This window comes from Melospiza melodia, chromosome 3 (genome assembly GCF_035770615.1).
Source record: "Melospiza melodia melodia isolate bMelMel2 chromosome 3, bMelMel2.pri, whole genome shotgun sequence".
Classification (NCBI taxonomy): Eukaryota; Metazoa; Chordata; class Aves; order Passeriformes; family Passerellidae; genus Melospiza; species Melospiza melodia.
Genome location: NC_086196.1, coordinates 58365290 through 58386218, shown reverse-complemented (window position 1 = coordinate 58386218; position 20929 = coordinate 58365290). Strand labels below are relative to the sequence as shown.

Below are 20929 nucleotides of genomic sequence, written 5' to 3'. Positions count from 1 at the left end.
GCTGTATGTAAAAAGGAAATCTAAAAGGTATTACACTGATTACCAGAAAAGGAAGCATGACAGGGAGCTTCTGACTGTATATTTTACTTTAATGCTGATGGTTTCATATTTTCACTGCTTTACTTTGGGTTTTGGCAGTTTTAATCAGGAATCAGTATCATGTAAGTGCATATTTTTTTTGCTGTTGATCTAAATGAACAGTTTTGTGAGCACCAGCATCAAGAACATAATGTTTCTAACAACTTGTCTCTCAGTCTGGCATCCAAAAAGGTGTAAATACTGGCCAAAAATATTCCTGTGTTTGGGAATTTCTCTCATCTATGTGCTTTCTCTGGTGTGTTCAAGAATGGAATTGAAAGCATTTGTCTCATTCTGTGGGAGCACAAATAAGATTTCTCTCCATCCACCCAGCTGCTAATCCTTCCAGCATTTACAGAGACTTACTGTCTTCAAACTTTGCATATTATTTTCTCAAACCTTCTTCGAATTTGCCAAAAGCCTGGAAGTTTATTGCTGAAGGTGATAAGGCAGCCTTGTGTGAAGGTGCAGAGGCAGTATGAACTCTTGAGCCTAACTTTCTTTAGGGAATACATCTAATGAGGGGTATAGATAGATTGTTTAATTTCCATATCATTAATGACAACCAAAGTCTGCCTTTTTTCCTTTTTTTCCCCCCCCTTTCCACATGGGAGGATGTGCACTTTCACTGCCCTCTACTATAATGCTGTGGCCTGAAGGCTCTAGGAGGTTGACATATAAAATGTTACTTATCAGAAGGTGAAGTGTTTTGTGGAGTGACCTTCCCAGTTTCCTGGAGATGTTATCTGTTTACACAAGGAGCAGTGCCAAGTGGAGTGGTTTCTAAAACTGAACGGCAGTCAATTTATTTTCAGGTACCACTCCATTTGGGATTGCAATTAGAATAACTAGAGCTGCTCTCCAGCACAGGAAACTGGGAAGGTCATGCTGCCAAATTGTTGGCATCTTGATGAAGGAGCGTAAACTACTGCTGTCGCTACTGCAGATCAAATGAGCCTAAGCAGAATGAAGTAATTATGAAATCCTCCCAAAAGATCATGAATATTCATGTATCAATTACAAACATTTGAAGTTAATTTGCGTTTGAGGAAATAACCCGGGTATTCCCCCCTGGGTCCATCTGAAGGCTCGCACCCCTTGCAGCGAGGGGCAGGCCACTGTCTCCCCGGCTGGGGCTCGCAGGGTGCGGCAGCTCTGCCCGGGCCGAGGGGCAGCCAGCTGTCCCCTCGCTGTCCCCTCGCTGTCCCCTCGCTGTCTCCTCACTGTCCCCGCTCCCAGTTGTCACGGGGTAGGGCCGAGATGGTTCCCGAGCTGCCTGGCATGAGGGTAAGGCAGGAGTTAGGCTGCTTGTTGGCACCGAGAGGAAGCTGAGGCGGCCTCTGCCCTGCTCCTGCTCATATCAGCCACCCAGAGGGGCTGGTGTGAAGGTGCTTTGCAGAATGTGTCCCCAGCAGATGGTCAGGGAATGTTTCTGCACGTTTTTCCTTGCTGTGTGTTTCCCCCTGTGACTGCCCTAGAGGCACTGGCACTGTTCAGCTGCATTCCAGCCCTTCCATTCCCAGCGCTCCTGCTGCACTGTCGGCACAGGCAGGCTCCTAAGCTGCTCCAGTTGCTATTCCACAGCAGCTATGTTGTCCTCTCATATAAAACAACCATACCATACAGATGAGCTGAGCCAAACTTGTGGTTGCCATAATACTTCCAAGTAAGGGAGCCAAGGAAGGAGGGACATGGGGAGAGAAAGGACATTTTCCTTCCCTTTATTAGCATAGCTTGGTAGAAGTTGGCCTAGCCAAGTGCAGAGTCCCTAAATTATTTAAATCTGGGTCATTATTGGTTTTAAGTGCAGGATTTTTTTTCTCCTGTAAATCACAGTCTACTTATTGAGCATGTTTCCTGAACAAGTGGCACTGCTGATTTTGGGGAATCTGGCTTTAGCTCTAACATAGAGTTGCTGAGCCTAATTAGCTCCCTGGATTAATTGAGTTTCTGTTTTTTAGCTAGAATTTATGACGAGCTGGCATTGTAATAAAACAGACCACTAGGATCCTTTTCCTTTTGCTTATCTCTGAGCTTTGTTTGGATGTTTTTAATGGCTCCTTGTGAATGGTGTTTGTTTCTGTGCTGAGATTCGAAATACAGAGGGGAGAGGGATAATTTTTTTCCATTTTCAGTGTAGTTTTCTCTCTGAAATAATAACTGGCCCTCAGCAGAACTCTGCTCCTAACCACCTCCTTTCTCCCACCCCATAACTTGCACCTTACTGTGACTTTAAGCTACATCTGGATCTCTGAGCTCTCATTAGAGTAACACAATGAACTGTAAGTAAGCATATATGTGTTCTATTTGGTATTGCCAAAGTGCAAAGTACACCTGAACGAAACTACATAAAATTCACAGGGCTGGGGAAAAGACTGAGAGGAACTTTTTTCTCTTATTCGTTGAATTATTGAATGAATCTTGTGTGACTTCTGCTTCACTGCTGGCACAAGGCAGAAATGAGAAGATGGAGAAAATGGTTTTGTGTGTCTTCAGAGCTAGTATGGTGGTGCCCAGCTTAGAGCTGGACTGGCACTGTCAGAAACCATGCACACTTTAATATGTAAAGGTAAAAGTGGAGTTGTTTGACAGCAAGAGCTTTATTGGGAGACAGTTCTATTGTGAGATCAGTCATCAAGACCTTAAAAAAATTAGGAACTTTTTTGTCATTCATGAATAACATACAATAACTTGTCAGTTTTGCAGACTGTTAAAGCTTCATCAGCTTTGGAGCAACTTTTGTATAAAAATTAGAGCTCTTGACTGAGCCCCTTTTATGGTGAGAGGGGTAGTTCCCTGACTCATGGGAGAGGAAGCCAACTCCCATATTGCTACAGTCTCCTTTCAGCTGGTTTAGAGAGCAGTGGGATCTTCCCTCATCCTCCTTTCCTCCAGACTGCCACAGCCACTCCTCATTTGTGCTCCAGACCCTTCTCCAGCTCCATTGCCCTTCTCTGGACATGCTCAAGCAGCTCAATGTCTTTCTTGCAGTGAGGAGCCCAAAACTGAAGTCATTTGAGGTGCAGCCTCACCAATGGGTTTCTGTTCTTCTGTCATTGATGTGCTTTTCTGCCTTTGGTAAAAAAGAAACAAAAGATGCTCTTTTGTGTATCTGCCACATGCTCATGTGTTGCCATTTTTCTCTTAAAAGATAACAATTGTAGAGGGAATCCTCCTACATGTTATATGAATTTTGTACAATTTGAGTCCTGTACTTGGCTGCAGCAACACTTTTCTCCTGCTCTTGACTTCTCAGCTGCTGTAGTGTCACATCCCCTCCAGATGTGGCAGTTTCCTGGTACTGAACCTGAGCACAGTGTCCCCTCAGTGTAGTCCTTTCAGCTCTCCCTTCCCCTCTGCCATGAGCACAGGGTTCTGTGTTGTGCTAGTGCACCTCATACAAGATAACTAACTGCAGTGGCAATGGAAATTTCCACTATGCTTCATTTTCCCTTTAAGGCTCGTCAGTTTCCACCTGGAGCAAGTTCATTGTCTCCCCAGTGCCTCATTTCACCAGGTGAAGAATTCCCCAGGTTAAAGGTCCAACACTTTACCCATCTTTCTTCAACTGCCTCATTTTGTTCTGCTAACAAAGCCAGGCTCACATGGCTGAACCTCCAAGGGCTTTATCTCCCCACCTGGACTCATTTTGCCTGTGCCTACACACATTGCTCCCATTTCCTTTCTCTCTCTCTCAAAATTATTAACAGAAAGGAAAGACATAGCTAAGCAAACTATACTGGTTCATAGTGAACTCAGCTGTTACACACCTGTAACATCCGCTGTTGGGCTTGTGCTTTTTGAGCTATAAACTGTCCTTTGTAGAGATTATTCCCATGTAGTAGGAGCCAAAACCCCATATAGTTTTTATGTGGCTCCTTTGTAATGTAAACATTTATTGCTGTGAATAAAGCAGTGCATCAGCTCAAAGGAGCAGAGTTAAGACATTATGATCAAAAATGACTGTCATAGTTACTGAGATTTTTTTTCCTTTGACATACCTCTATAAATAATTAGATTACAAGACACCTGAGGGCATACATCATCTGATGCTGTAACCATAACACCTGGAGGCAGTCGACAACTTTCTCCTTTTGGCCAAGTGCCTAGGAAGACACTAAGGTATATGATTAATAGAGAGCACAAACACGCTGTCTTACACTTGCTAAAGCTTAGCTGTACTATTGTATAGTCTCCCTTGTGGAATGTTATTATTCCTATTTCTGATGGTGCTGCTGTTGTCATTGAATAGCCAAAATCTGCATAGTAGTGTGGTGACAGGAAGGGGAAAACAAAGAAAGTGTTTGTTATTAAGGTGGGGGGGGGGGGTGGGGGGGGGCAGATGCAGGAAAGAAAACAAAATGTATAATACAATTGGGTAAATAATTCCACAGAAAAATCATTATTCCAACACTTCAGCCGGATCTTCCTCTCCAGTATTGCCTCCTTTTTGTGAAACAATTCTGTGTTTGTGTCTCCCATACACAGAATAAAATGCTGGGCAAGAAAAATTCCTGTGAATTTCCTGAGCACAATATTTATTCTTATTGCTTCATTTTCTATTCATGAATTCTATTTTGCAGCCCTGCACAAAGGCAATTACCGTTTGCCTCTTTTCTATGTGGCTCGCTTTGAACACAGAGATCTTCTTAAAGCTGGAGGACCTGGCAGAGGAAGATCCAGGAAGGCACTGACCATTCTCTGCCCCTCACCTGACAGCATGATACAGCAGCCATGCCAAATGATGGCCATGTTTTGGGATTTCTCTGCTGGGTGTCACTGAACAGCTGTGGGGGGAGCTTGAGTGGGGACAGAGGCCTTGGAGGTCAGACAGAGAGAGTGGAAGATGTTAATGGGAGGAAGAGAGGGAGAAAAGAGGAATTTAATATTGGAAGAGTGTCTAGCAGTGATGCTGGAGAATGGCAAAGTCGGGTGTAGCTTCTTAGACCACTGCAGGATGAAACTGAGCTCTGCCAGGCTGTTTTGGGGAGGAACTGGGGTATGGGAACAAGAACAAGCAAAAAGGTTAAATGAGGAAAGCCCAGGATAGACTCTGACAGAAGATTGTAGGATTGTAGGTCTGATCAGAGAAGAGCATGTCAAAAAGGCTATGAACACACGAGAGCACAGCTTTTCTACAGTGCACGAAAGGAGTGTGTTACTCCCAAATCTTAGTGTTTTTCTACAGGTAGCAAATGTTAGAAAACCCCCTGGTAAATTGTAAGTCATGTTCTCCTTCTCTACTGCTTGTCCAAACAAAAGGTGTCAGCCAGCTGCTGCTGCCAGCTAGTTTAGAAACTGAGGCTTTTTTATACACAGGAATGTTCCAAGCTTGCTGATGTCTCATTGAAGTGTAACCACAAATCTACATGAAATTACATCAAATACATATAATAAGTGCATTTAGAGCCTAAAATCAATTGCTATAGAGTCAGGAAATGTCAAAATTAATGGGCTATGTATATTGTGTTGTCCTTTCACGGCTCTCCCTCCATCCCAAAATATCATCTTTTTTCAAGGCAGATAAAGGACCTGCTTTAGACATGAATCAGGACTGTATGGTGATGTGGTCATTGTCACTAAACATGGAGAATGGGATGGAGGAGTGTGGAAGAGAAAGGAGATATTATAAAAGGACCGATACTACCTTCAGATTAGTTCTAACAATGTGTTCCTAAAACTTTTAGATGGGCTGCTAATTGTATGTTCCTGTTTTTGGGGTGTCCTGATTTGAGAACCAGCTGCCCCATTTGCTGTGGGAGATAAGGTCCAAGTTAGCTATACTTTGAACATGAAGACTGTGTAATGATCAATACTCTGAAGGATCTGTGCTTCACACCAAACACCTATACTTAATGAAGTCTTCAATGTTTCAGGTATTATCAGAGGAATATATGCCTCACCTCAGGGGCATTCATCAGGTACTGCATTGATGAGCTCCACAGGGAAAAGAAAAAGTTATAAAGAGACTTTGAAGGAATCGGTCATTCAGTATTCAGAGCAGAGTTTTTATAGTTCTAACAGTAAATAAGGCATAAATCCATGCATTGCAAGGCAAGGATTAAAAGAAAGATTAAATAACTTATGGTTCAGTGAGCACTGCTTATTCTGTGCAGGGTTTGAGGCAGGGCTCTAGTGGAAAAATAACATCCAGTCACAAAATTAAAGACTGACTAAATGTACATGGGCAACTGGGATTTATGCAGTGTCTAAGGACACATATCATGATATTACATGCTTCATTCTTCAATTCAAGATTCTGTATTGTTTGAAGTTGAGTATAATTATTCATTAATGAGGAAGGGAAATACAGATGTGTATAAGAGGAGCATGAATCTTTCTTTCTTACTGAAAGGAAGATGTACATCTGAATGAACCAAGGCTTTCTGCCTGGTAGTCTGCACCTCTGTACTGTACCTGCTGATATTGTAGAGACATTGTAGAGACACCTGAGTTTAGTCTCCTGCACACAGGGCTCTTGCCTCTGGACTTTGCCAGGGGTACCACTTTGCATACTTTATTTTTGGTTTTTACCTATGTGGGATATATATGAATAATATTTAGTAGCTTTTCTTCTGTAGCCATGATTGCCTAGAAGCTAGGCAAGAAAAAGTTTACAAGTAAAGGTAATGTATTTTATTAGAACAAGTGATATAGTTAGAAAAAAATGAGGTGACTTTGAAGTACTGAAAAGACTGTAGAATTGACTTACTGATATACAGGCTTTGGAGTCTGAAATGGGGTATCCTGACCCCACCTTCAATTTTGTATGTGTTTTATGTCCCCATAATCATGATGGTTTAGGGTAAATTTCCTAAACTATAAAAACATTATTGGATGGGATAAAAGAACATTTAAAATGAAGACAGGTATATAAAGTGGAGTCATTTTTCTGCTCTGACCTATAATTTTTATTACTTTTGGAGCAGAATAGAAATAGACCATTAGCATTCCTGAAGTTCTCTTATTTTCCATGAAGACATTGATGCATTTCACTCTGCTGCCGTGAGAAATCTTCTGCTAGCCAGCCTCTGCTTAACACAGTGAGCAACATACACCTGGGAGCAGCAGACTCTGTAACTTTCTTCAAAATTTCCTGTGTCTTAGTTTAGATTGCAGAGCCAGAGTATCAACAAAGGTCTTGCTTCTCAAAGCCTTTCCAATGCAGAAGTGCAGACCTCTTTGTAAAACTTCTGCTTTCACAGGAAATTTTGCATTTTCAGATAAAAGCTCACAAATGACCTAATGAAATAATTCATAGCTATTCATTTTTTTCCGGGCAGAGTATCATGCCAGCACTCATGAGAAAAAAAGCATCTACTTTGTGTCTCACACTGGCTGCCAAGCAGATTTCAGTGAGACATCCAGAATGTTTTACCAATGTTTTAATTGAAGAGGATAGAGTGAGTTAAAAATTAGGCCACACATTTGTGTCTTACATTCTCTTCTATTTTCTTTCTTTCTTTCCTTCAGAAGTTACTAGGTGAGAGTTATTGTGAGAGGTCAGTGAACCCTGAACAGCTGAACTTGTCTTATGACAATATCCAGATTTGACAAAAATCTTTGTTTAGTAACTTTCTCCCTCTGTATGTTATTTTTCAGTATAGTACAGTAGTGATGTGAGGCCGGTTATTTTTTCTGAGTACAAGGTGAATTTGAGAGTCAAGATGTAGCCTGTCCTGAATGAACAAACTCTGAAATTAGAAATTAGTGCTAGCTGGGCTTTTTACTGCTAGGTTCATGCTTTAATCCTTAACAAATCTACCCTTTAGTTCCCATCCATGTCAGAGGATGAATTATAAATAGATAGTTCTTCGGTATTGTTATTCTTCATGCAAATGGGTATTTCAGTACAAGGCAGATGGCACAGATTATTTTATATTCCTAATGCATGTATCTCTAGGAGAGCCACACCTCAGTGCTGATGCTGGCTGCATGGATTATGCATTCTCAGGAGACCAACATGTTTGGAATATATTCTTCTGCACTTTCCCCTGTTGTCTCATGTTTTGCTATTATAGAAGCACTGGCAAATGGAAGGCTTGTTATTGATTTCTGGGGAGATGTTAATAATTTCTGTGTTACTCTGCATTGGAGTGACAGTAACTGATGTACAAAATTTGACATCTTAATTATTCCGTGATGGAAAAGAGGGACACGAACCTGAGACACAGCAACCTATTACCTCTGGATCTGTGGATTCAAAGCAGCCTTAGGTCACAAGTGAAATGAGTGAGGCTGTCTCAGTATAGTCTTTATGGATGTTTGTTTGCTTCTCAAAGACACTAGATGTGTCTTCAATGTGTCTGGAGCAGATGGAAGCAGAAATCCTGAAATAAAAAAAAAAATTTATTTTCAGTATTTCTAGTCAAGCTGAAATTGCAAGTTTTAGAAGCCTCAGGAGATGAGAATCCTCCAGAGCTATTGCATCAAAATATGCACCCCAAATGTTGTTATTTATTCAATCAAAAAGAGAGGTCCAAGGGTTTTGGTGTTTGCCCATCGGTCCCATCCAGTAGGCATAGCTTCAGTTCCCAGCAGCTGCAGCTTTATGCAGTGTTCCTGTGAGCTGGAAATCTCAAGTGAGAAAACAAGGACACACATGCACCACAGGTCATTTGCAGATATTTAACAGTGAGCCCCAAAAATCTGATCCGTAGCCACTGACCATCATTACAACAGCGAATGCAGTTCCTTTAGTGATAGGTAAATATCAGGCTGTTGCTGTCTTTGTTTCCAGCTGTATGTAGTCATCATCCATAACCTTTAGCATAGGGGAGACACTCTTCAAGACAATGCCATTTCCCAAATAACCTGCCAAATAAGCTGACTTTACACCTCGGAGCTAAAGGTCTCTTTAAAAATTATATATTGTGTGTTTCTGACTACAGGATTAGATGACCACCTCAAAAGTATTATATATGCATCATTATTCTGTTAAAATTAATATTCTCAGTCTAGTCACACACAGCCCCACAATAAGGCATCAGCATTTCAAAAGCTATCTGAGGCTGAACAATAGAGTAAATGGCAAGAACAGAAAATTTGATTTCTGCCTCAGTGAAAGAAAAGATCTAATAGGAAAGAACAATTGTGTGAAGTCTGAAGGCTTGATTGGTTTGTATTTTACCAGCATCATCCAAAATTGACTTCAGTGGCTTAACTGTTACTAATATTGAGTTACCCAATGCCCTATAAGGCAACAAAAAAATTTTGTTCTGTAATCTTATCCAGTACCCTCTTGTCCTCCAGAGCTGAGCCAGGGTTTGTCTGGGCACTGTGCACTTCAGAAGAGCAGCAGTTTGATGTTTGCTGCTGTGGCTCCTTAACAGCCTCCAGTGCTGGTCTACATCTCTCTGTTGGCAATGGCAGCAATGGAGAAGGACTGAGCTGAAAAGGAGTCAGAAAAGGGAAAGTGGGAAAAGAAGTTTGAATTGTAGTCCAGGATCTTTCAGCATGCTCAGCTGCACAACGTAGTGCAGACCTGAGGGAAAAAAGTAATTAGGATTCTATTAAAAAGAGGAGAAAATATCTTGCCAAGACCCAAGTTACATCATGATGGCCAAAGCGAAACCTTGCTGGCTAATGTAGCCTTAATTCACTTTATTTTGCAGAGACAGCAAGCTGACCATGTTGCTCCGAGAGTCCTTGGGGAACATGAACTGCCGCACCACGATGATCGCTCACATTTCAGCTGCCGCGGGCAACTACGCGGAGACGCTCTCCACCATCCAGATCGCCTCAAGGGTCCTCAGGATGAAGAAAAAGAAAACTAAGGTAAGACCATATGTAACTCCCTTCTAATAATGATGGAGGAAGGAGGAAGAAGGGTCCTTAACTGGGTAAAGCAGCGTGTAACCAAATCAGTAATAAGTTCCAAGGTGTATGGGATGTATGTACCCAGTCCTAGGCAAGTGTCAGAGTGCAATATTAGAGAGGTAAATGCTTCAGCTTCAGAGACACAGGAGTAAGTTTGGACACATCTGTTGTAGCAGGTTTGTAAGCTGACCTTGTTTAATAATATAACTGTCAGAGAGCATTTATTTTCCTTTATACTCTTAGTGCTAAATGAAATAATAAGGAGTAAAACTGCTGAAGAGTTAAAGAAAATTCGGATTAATTAAGAATTAGGTTCTCAATGCTTCTCAGAGGGAGCAGAAGCAAAATAAAGGGCAGAACTACTGTGTCCAAGGCCAGCATTGACCAACTTTTTATTCCTATTGCTTCTAAATATGGGTGAAAGATTTTCCAAGTAGAGTGAAGATGGACTATATCCATTTTCACGTTAGAGAGTTCTGGTTGCTTCCGTGCAACTTATGGTGTGAATTGGGCAGAATGAATGAATGTTATGCATTTCATTTTAATTGGCAGATTGACAAAAGCTTTTTTTGCCAATTGATTGAAGAGAGACAAATGAAGGGTTCAGTCCACACACCATCAGAACACTGTGTCTCCAGAGACCTCTGAGTGCACATTATACAATTCCACACACTGGTAGTATGGGATCATATGTAATCAGTTTTCTTGTTCTTCTTCGAATACACAAATGTACATGCACGCACAAAATCAGCAAAGCCTTTGCCAAATACCTGATTTCTTTGGCCAGGCTCAGTTAAGGGAGGTATCTTAATCCATATTTTTAGTACATTTTTTTAAGTCTTGTGATTTTGAGTGGGACTCAGAGCTGGGACCTTGGGTTCTCCATTGAACATAGCTATGGGTTTGCTCCAGGGCTGTGGATAAGCAGCTTCAGAGCTTTGTACCTTAGTTTAGAGATCTCCCAGTTCATATGTGACCATTATTTTTTTTGTGTATCCAGTTTGTGCAAGGAGAAGCTTGCAATGCTGAAATGTCATAGACACTCTCTCTCTCTCTCTCTCTCTCTCTCTCTCTCTCTCTCTCTCATGTTGCAGTACACATCAAGTTCTTCTGGAGGAGAGAGCTCTTGTGAGGAGGGCCGGATGCGGAGGCCAACCCAGCTGAGACCTTTCCATTCTAGAAACACTGTGGACCCAGACTTCCCTATTTTGCATTTATCAAGTGATCCTGATTATTCATCCAGCAGTGAGCAGTCGTGTGACACGGTGATTTACGTTGGCCCCAATGGCACTGCCCTCTCTGACAAGGAACTGACAGATAACGAGGGTCCCCCTGACTTTGTTCCCATAGTTCCTGCTCTGCAAAAGACCAAAAATGAGGGCAGGTTGGAGGAAGTTAGTGAATCAGGGCCCAGCACATCTGAAAGAGACTGCCTGAAGTGCAACACCTTTGCAGAGCTCCAGGAGAGACTGGATTGCATTGATGGCAGTGAAGAGACTGACAAATTTCCCTTTGAAGAGATGCCTGCTCAATTTAGTTCAGACCAGATGTCTAAGTGTGCTGTCTCAAGCCAGCTGGCAGAGCTTAGCCACTTACCAGAGTCAGATAAGGAAGATACGATGCCAGAATGTCAGCATCCTGATAGAGAAGCCAAGGAAAATACAAACACAACACCCAGCAAAACTAGGAGAAATCACTCCCCTGTTCCTTCTGGAGCTCTTACCAATCTTTCAACTCCTTCTTCTCCCAGGAGTGTAACAGGCAGCTCTAGTAAAGAGCTTAACTCTTGTCAGTTAGCACACAGCACCAGCTTGCAGAGCAGCAGAGAAGGGCTCAACACCTCTGGATTTGTGGAAGGCAAACCTCGGCCAATGGGTTCCCCCCGGCTTGGCATTGCAAGCCTCTCAAAGACATCTGAGTATAAGCCACCAACTTCTCCTTCCCAGAGGTGCAAGGTCTACACACAGAAAGGAGTCCTGCCCAGCTCCACTCCCCCACCAGCTCCCCTGAGTAAGGATGCCACCATGACATCTACTGAATCTTTATTACAGCCAGAAATCCGGACCCCACCTGTAGGTATGAGCCCTCAGATTATGAAAAAGTCAGTGTCGTCCAACAATGGGGATTTTGAAGAGACCGTTCTCAATGAAGATGGGCAACAAAGCATTTCTCCAGAATCCAAGAAAGAGATTCTGAGCACAACCATGGTGACTGTGCAGCAGCCATTGGAGCTGAACGGAGAGGATGAGCTTGTGTTCACCCTTGTGGAAGAGCTGACCATTAGTGGTGTCCTTGACAATGGGCGCCCAACCAGTATCATCAGTTTTAACAGTGACTGCTCTGTGCAGGCTTTGGCCTCTGGCTCTAGGCCAGTCAGTATTATCAGCAGTATCTCTGAAGATCTTGAGTGTTACTCCAGTGCAGCTCCTGTGTCTGAAGTCAGCATCACACAGTTCCTTCCTCTTCCAAAGCTGAGTCTGGATGACAAACCCCAAGACGATGGCAGCAGGCGCTCATCCATCAGCTCGTGGCTGAGCGAAATGAGCACAGGCAGTGACGGTGAACAGTCGTGCCACAGCTTCATAGCCCAGGCGTGCTATGGGCATGGGGAAGCTATGGCAGAGCCCCCTGTCTCTGAGTTTGCAAGCACCATACAAAGTGCCAGCATGATTTGTGTAAGTGACAAACAGAAGTCAGTGACTGACAACATGCTTATAATGTCAGAAATGGGGGAGGAAGCTTTCGGCAAAGTGCCACCCATCAAAGGCTGTAAAATATCAGCTCTAGGCAAAACTACTGTCACAATCAAAAACACAGCAAGTCTCAGCAGCTGTGAGGGCTACATCCCAATGAAGACGAACATTACCGTGTATCCATGTATTGCTGTTAATTCCTTCAAAGCTCAAGACACTGATGATGCTGTACCAGCTGTGACTGCAGACCCAAAGGCTGTTCATCCCCATGATGGGAAAGAATCCATTGCTAAAAAGGTTATCAAATTTGAAGACCCTTGGTTGAAGAGAGAAGAAGATGTTAAAAAGGACAGCTCTGGGAGCAGTGATGGGCCAAGGCCTGATACAGTCACAGTTTCAGCCAAGCCTGAGCACAGCACAAAACAGTCCTCCATGGACAGGTTTAGCACCAGCAGTGGGGACACCTCTACTTCTCCAGGATCTGACAGTCTAAAAAGAATTGTGGATGGATGTGAGGTGGCAGCATCCAGCTCTGCAACCCAAAGCCCTGTTCATTCCAGTGATGGCTTGAAGAATTGTAGCCTCCCTCGAGGGCTCCCAAAGGCAAGCAAGGTGGAGGAATCTGACAGTCATCTCCATCCCACTTTTACTGACAGCAGTGGAGTCAATTCTCCCGCCCTTCCCCAGTTTTCTAGGGCTAGTCTTGACAAGAAAATGGCCTCTCCCAAACACTGCATACTCACTCGTCCCAAAGGGACCCCTCCTCTACCACCTGTGAGAAAGTCAAGCTTGGATCAGAAGAATAGAGCCAGCCCCCAGCACAGTGCAGCCAACAGCACCACGAGCAGTCCCTCCAGCCAGCCTGTGTCCTTCCTGGCCAGCTTCCCTGAGGAGCAGAATGCCAAACTAAAAGGCCCTGGCATAGACAGCAGCATCAACAACAGCAGCAGCAAGCTCTTCAGTGCCAAACTGGAGCAGCTTGCTAGCAGGACCAACTCCCTAGGGAGGTCCACAGGAAGCCACTATGAGTGTTTGTCACTGGAAAGAGCAGAAAGTCTGTCCTCTGTGAGCTCCAAAATGAGCCCTGGCAGAGACACCACCATGCCTAGGGCTGGAAGGAGCCTCAGCCGCAGTGCCATGTCCTCACCCACCAACTCGGGCCTCTCCCAGTCGGCAGGTGCTTCCCCAAAAGCCAGCCAGTCAAAGATCTCTGCTGTCAGCAAGCTCCTGCTGGCAAGTCCCAAGGCCCGCAGCCTCTCTGCCTCTGCCACCAAAACACTCAGCTTCTCCACCAAGTCTCTGCCTCAGTCCGTGGGGCAGAGCTCCAGTTTGCCCCCAAGTGGGAAGAACATGTCCTGGTCAATGCAGTCCCTCAGCAGAAGCCGGGGCTCCAGCCTTGCTTCCAAATTGCCCCTTCGAGCTGTCAATGGGCGGATTTCAGAGCTGCTCCAAGGGAGCACCAGTGCCAGAGGCGTTCAGCTGCCGGGAAGCCTGGAGACAGAGGAGCGTGGGGGCCTTCCTGGAGATGAGAAGCCAGCTGTTCACATGCTGCCTTCCCCCTACAGCAAGATCACCCCTCCTCGGAAACCGCACCGCTGCAGCAGCGGCCACGGCAGCGACAACAGCAGCGTCCTGAGCGGGGAGCTGCCCCCTGCCATGGGGAAAACAGCCCTCTTCTACCACAGCGGGGGCAGCAGTGGCTACGAGAGCATGATGAGGGACAGCGAGGCGACGGGCAGCGCCTCCTCAGCACAGGACTCCATGAGCGAGAACAGCAGCTCTGCCAGCGGCAGGTGCCGCAGCCTCAAAACCCCGAAGAAACGACTGAATGCAGGTAAGCGTGTGGTGGTGGGAAAGAGGGACGCAGACCAAAGCAGATTAGTACTCAGGGGTAGGCTGGCCCTAAGGGTGAGCTAGTTAAATAGCAGTTCCACCTCCTTGCTGAGAAGCAAGGGCATGATAAGCATCCAAGGCTCTGCCTTTTTTCCTTTTGGTACATTCACTAATCCTGTGTGGTTGTATTGCCTTTGCTGTGGAGTCTCTTACTGACCTCTTTCACTTTGGTTTGCTTCCAATGAACAAAAACTTAGTTTTGCTAGTGACAGCCACATTCAATATTTATTTATACAAATATATTTCTGATTTGATTCCAGAAAGGTGCCTTAAATGCATGTTTCACCAGCCCAAGACCAGAGTCTTGCTGAATGGCCGTATCTCTTGTGAGCCTGCTTCTGCTCCTTGTGTGCCCAAAGGTCCATCTGAAACCATTGTTGAGTTCCTTCTCCCCACATAGGAGATGGAGCAAAAATGTGTCCATGCTCCTTGAAAGATATTATCCTGTACCTGAGACTCTTGCCTTTTGAGTTGTGGCTCCTTTTCCCAGAAATTTATTGATAATAAATAATAGGTAATATTAAGAACAATATATGGGAATTACTGCACTGAAGCACTTTCAAATCTGGAACTTTTTTGTGATCATGGAATGGATTGGGAAGACTTCATCTTTGTTCAGACATAATCCCCAGTAGCTTCACACTACATCAGGACTTTTAAATTAGATAGCAAGAGCTTCCTGGGTCATATCAAGAGTCTGTGCAGGTACCTCTTTCCATGAGAGCAAGTTTCAAAAGTTGCAGAACAGGGATGGGGACCATTCATGAGGTGGTCAGTTCACATTTTTCCCGGGTACTGTTTTCCCAACTTGTAGTGCAAGTCCTGACTAATCTACTTCTGAAAAAAATTCAGGTTGACATCGGACCTGGTGGCACAGGTATGTGGAATATCAGTAGCTACTTATTCTACAGTAGCTGGGTCTTTCTAAATTGTGTTTTTCTCATAGTGTTCCTAATTCACCAGCCATTCCACTTGCTGTGATACTCACCTCTGGAATTCATTTCCAGTGAACAGAGTAATGCATAACTCTCCCTTTCTTTATGCTCTTGACTGTGGTAGCAGAAAGAACATGTGCAGCACAGATGTAAATGCAATAGATTCTGCTATTAAAACAGCATCCATAAATGCAGGGCTGATTGTACCTGTTCAGAAGATGCATCTGAAAGTGATCATTCTGCATAATGCAAGCCCAGACCAAATGACTGAATATTATTTCTGAAAGTAACTTTGCATCTTCTTGGAAAATCTCTTTTCCTAGCCTTTCACTTAAATGGTAATAAATTGATTTTCCTCCTTCTGAAGAGCTCTGCCTCTAAAAACCCCTTTCAAATATGAACTGTTTAATGATAACTTGTAAAGAAGAGAAGGATGATTTCTATCTTGTGAAAAAGGAAAACAAAGCTGTCCACAGAGATGGCATTTGTGGTTGTAAACTGACAACTTGATTGTGTCTTGTGGAGAAGCTGCCAATCTAATATGGACTTTTTCCACAGGTCATTTAGATGGAAAAATTTATCAATTTCTGGGAAAAAAACAGGCAGCTGTGCAGATGAGGGAACAGATTAGATCCCAGAGAATTTTCCTCTTAGTCCCCCAAGGGACATATTTTACAAAAAAACTCTGAGAAAGCTTCAGGCACAACCTCTGGATTCCTTAGACTCCAGAGTTCATCCCCAAACTGAATCACTAGGGGATCAATATTTTTTTACTCTGATGCTCACAAAACTGCTATTGTTTCGTTTCACTTCTCTCTGCTTTGATAGCACATTGGAGGCTGGACAAGGCTGGAAATACAAGTGACAAAAGCATTGTCTTTGTGGTGTTCTAATTACAGACAAGCTTCATGTGTGTGCATTGTATTTTATATCAGGGTTGCATTTTGGCTCACAGCTTTGGCTTTTGATAACCCCTGTGCAGGACTAAACATTGCGTCAGTAGTCATGAAAAGGGAGTTGTGAAGGAGAGATCTGTTTGAGACTCAGGTTTAAGATTATTTCTGTAGCAGTCTGGAGGACACACCAGGAAAGAAGAGGCCTTGAGCCTACCTGGTAGAACATTGACACTGGTTTGTCATACAGCGCAGGTATGCAAAATTATCAAGTGATGAGGGAAGTATGAACCTTTGATTAGCAGGGAACATGAGGAGTCCTAGCTTTGCTGCTTTTTTACTGCTGTGTAACATGTGACCTGTCTTTTTCCCCAAATACACCTTTTTTTGGCTGGCCAAGAAATTAATCTCTCTATTCTAATTGCTGGTGTGTGGTGGTTCCTCTCTCCTTAGTCAGCAACATTGCAATTATCTGCCTAATGATGGACATGAATCTCTGGGGTGGAGGGTTTTCAGTGAAGGGCCTGTCTGTGTCCTTGGAAATTGCCTGCCCCAGTGGACTCAGCATAGCCTGGCACATTGACCTCCCTTAAAGTAATTTACAAAGCTTCTCTCTTAATTCAGCATGTCACCTGATGTGGAGAGATTCTCAGTGTATCATCTCTGATAGTTTACTTTTGAAAGTGATTCCCTATGTCAGCAAGTAATTCCTGTATTGTTTGGTATGACTTGTTTATAAGTGCAACCAGGGGTTTTATGGAAATTAAAAACTCAATTTTTACCACCATGCCTATTTCTAGCAGAAAACCACTGCCCAGAAATTAATCAGGCTTCGCATTCATATAACCCAGCTCCTGTTTGCATTTGGTCTGGCAGCAGTGAAATCATAATTCTGTTTTGATGTGTTTGATAATAGTATAATTTTTCACATGTCAGCAGATTTATTATGGCATAAAACCAGGATTATTACTTCAATGCAGGAGAACGTGAAGGAGGAGTTAAGGTATAAGGGAGAATAGAGCTGTTTGCAAATGTATTTTTATTGCATAATGAAAAAATGAGAAGTTTTGAAATCTTTCATCATCGGTAGCATCTCCTTTCTTAGAGTGTGAGTGTTATCTCTTAAGGAACACTTTTTAATGAAAAACTAGCACACAAAGGTTCTGAGATCTTAAAAGACAGATATTATTTTAATACAAAGTGTCAAGAGCATTGGACCTTTCCTGATTTGCGGTCACAGATCCACTGTGCTGTAATGGATATGGCACTATAGATATGCTCATTTCAGGTCAGGCAACCTTGTCCACTTTATTTATGATTATTATTAACAGAAATGCTGGCTGTCAGATGCGATCAACATGAATCAGCCCAAGGCCCCTGTAAAAGGAGCTATAAAGAGTCTTTAAGAGAATCACCAGAAGATCTCACAATTACTTTTGAAGTTCTGACACATTGGAGAGACATCATTTTTCCTTGAGATTAAGATCTTGTCTTTCAGTGCTCTTAAGTGCATTATTTGTATGTGTAGATGCTTCTGCCCTGAATGTCATACATGAAGCATCAGACCTACCCTGACAGCTTTTGAAGGATAAAGCTAGTTCATATCCTTCACTGCTAGCCTTAGGTTAATTTTTGGGCTCTACCTGGGTACCTGTACAGTTCACAGACAGTGCAGTACAAAATTGTATGTATATAAAATTAGAAGAAAATAATAAAAATAATTCCTTTTGCATTCTGGTACCTATTGAAAAATCATGTGCTTGCCTCATAAGGCACATAAGACTTTCCCCTGCTAACCTATGCATTTAATAAATATTCCCATTTTTCCAATATCCAACATTGGTTCTGTAACATCATGTCAGCATACATTGGCCCAAAGTGACTGTTTGTGGCAGAAACAAAGCTCTTTAGCCCTGATCTATGGTTGTACATTTCAAAGCTTTGTATTGTTTCTCTTTAATCCACACTGTGGTGTAAATATTACTCCAGACCCCATTTTAAGATGGAGAAATGAAGGTAGAGAGTGTTACTGAGTTGCCTGATGCCCTCAGCCTACTGAGAGCCAGATCCAGGGTTGAATTACAGGCACTCTTGACTCCTAACCTCAGCCACAACTTATTTTGCCATACATCCTCCTCTGCCCTTGCTGAGCAATGGAAAACAGAGTTCCACTTGCTATTTTCATTTTCTGGCAGGCCCTTCTTCCTTCTTTGCCTGAAATCATCTGTACAACTATGTTGTACTTTGATTTTTGTGTTCACTACCTTAGCCCTTCCCTGTAAGAAACAATTGGCATCTCAGCCATATTTCTTTCTCTGGCTCCAGCTTCCTCTCTCTTGGGTAAGCAGTGCTGTCTTGAGCACACTGACGTGTTAGGGCATAGTTTGTACAGTTATAAGTTGCAGCACTTATTTATTATTTTTAACTCCCCAGAAATTCCAAGTGTGGTGGCCCAGTGCCTCCCCATGGAAAGGCAGTGATAAGGGTGCTTTCATGGTACATAGTCCTGTATGTGCTCAGGAAGTGCGTTCTGGTTGAACTTTAGTTTTACCAAAGCTCTATTTGTATCCCAGGGGTGCAACAGATATGAGAGGGAGGCAGCCAGGGCAGCAAATTAGGGCTTGCAAGATCTGTGCTGTATTCTCTGGTGTGCTGCTGGTTCGCTGTATCACCTTGGGCAACTCGTGTAACTTCTGAGTTCTCTTGTTACCAGCTCATAAAAGTAGATAATGCCGATAGAAAAAAAAAATGTAATAGCAAGATCCTTGGATCAAAAGTGTTATCTACCTCCCTTTTGCTCTTCTGGTTTGATTTTTAGCATCTTTTACTGAGTTTGGATGTATGTGGGCATTGCTTTAAAATAATTCTCAATGCCAAACATGACTGGATGATTTCAAAGATGGAGCCTTGGTGTTAATTCTGGACCTCACCCACTATGAGGTAGTAGCAAAGGAAGAGTCCAGGCTCTAATAAGTTTTTCCCAGTAAAGCCAACTCTTGTTTGCATTTTCATGTTATGTGCATAACTGTGTTTTTTCCAGAGTTTTCTGCCCTCTCCTACATATATTTACAGGTTCCTGTCCCTTACAGTGTTTCAGTAGTCTCTGTAAGGAAACCTCCTTCCCTGAGAGGAACAGAACAGGAGACGTTCTGAGATCATTCATCATAAACAACGCATTTTATGGAGATGACACTGGTCTTCCTGGAGCAGTTTTCTTTCCTGTTCCCTCTGAGATAGGGTTGGATACCTGAGAAAGTCCCCATCCCATGTAGCATTGAGTTAGACCTACAGGCTTCAGTCTGTCACTTCTGCAGCCCTCTGTTGAGATAGGACAGACTTCTGCCAAGGAGTGTATCCCTTTGATTCCTCTAGTTTTGAGGCTTTTTGGAGCTGAGTCTGAGCTTGGAGCTTTGCTGGTGCTGGGGCTTCTGCCAGCAGCAGGGTGAAACACTGAGGGCAGTGATCTGTGGCCCAAGCAGGGCTGGGGCAGCAGCAGGTGAGCAGCAGCCATGGGGTGCTGGTGGGGACCCCTGCCTCTCAGCTGGTGTGCACAGGCCCTCTCCTGGGACTGGGGCATGAGAAAAAGATGTGAGACAGAAGAAGGCAGCTCAAAGACACCAGACTTTGGGCATAAAGTCCTTCTCAGTAAAGCACTTCCCAGTTGGGTCAGTCAGGGCCACTGGTACTTAATATTTTCCTGAATGTTAAGTATCAGTGAACATCAGAGAACAAAAATCTAAGAGATATTATTGAAAGTCAGGCCAAGTAGAAACAAGACTGGAGGAAAATTAAGGTTTCCAAAGGTTGGATTCCTGAAGTTTAAAGCTATGGCCTGAGCTGGAGCTGCATATCTCAGAATCTGGAGACCCTTGCTTTTGTCAGTCCAGGATAGGATTTGGGTGTGTGTATGTGTTTGGGCATATGCCTTTCATCTTCTTTGCATGGAGAACTGTCTGACTACAGATAATTAAAGATTACTGCTGTAGCATTTGATGACATTCATAGTAAAGTTTCATGACTCCTTGCAGCTCTTTCTTGGTACTAACTTTCAACACCAAAGAACAGCAAATTGCTACATGATTTTAAACACTTTAATAAAAAGACAGACTGTTAAGGCATGACTAATTATCTGCAATTGGCCTCCTTTTTCCTCATGCTCATGTGCTCTGGGTTTCACTGATGGGATGATTTTAAAGATGGAGATTTAGAGGTTCCTGGAAAACCCTGAAAACTCTATGTTTGAACATATTTACTCTCTGGAAGCACTTAGCTCCTTCTGTGAAAGTAGCAGAAAAAGCCAGAGGCTGAATCTACGGACTGTAAATTATGAAAGTCTGTCTCCTACCAATATTGCAAAGCATCACATTTTGAAACATGGCCAAAATGATAATGACGATACAAAACACCAACAAAGAGAGTCTGAGCTTTTCTTGTTGAATCCAAGTGAAAAGGAATTTGGTTCATGTTTAGACTGCCTAAGGCACAGTGTGGGGAGCTGAAAATTGCCCTTTGTATCAGAAAGCTGTAGGGCACCTCCAGCATTTCTACTTTAACTTGCTTACAAGTGATGGTAGCTAATTGATATCCTGTACTGTACTTTTACCATGACAAAGGATGT

General features: G+C 43.2%; 1 protein-coding gene across 1 annotated transcript in view; it reads left to right on the top strand.

Annotated features, from left to right (window-relative positions):
• KIF26B (kinesin family member 26B) overlaps positions 1–20929 on the top strand; it is a 274047-nt gene that overhangs the window by 238224 nt on the left and 14894 nt on the right. Inside the window, exons 11-12 of the mRNA XM_063151906.1 lie at positions 9693–9855; positions 10992–14424. Of these exons, the coding sequence (XP_063007976.1) occupies positions 9693–9855; positions 10992–14424 (3596 nt within the window). The remainder of the gene's footprint in view (positions 1–9692; positions 9856–10991; positions 14425–20929) is intronic.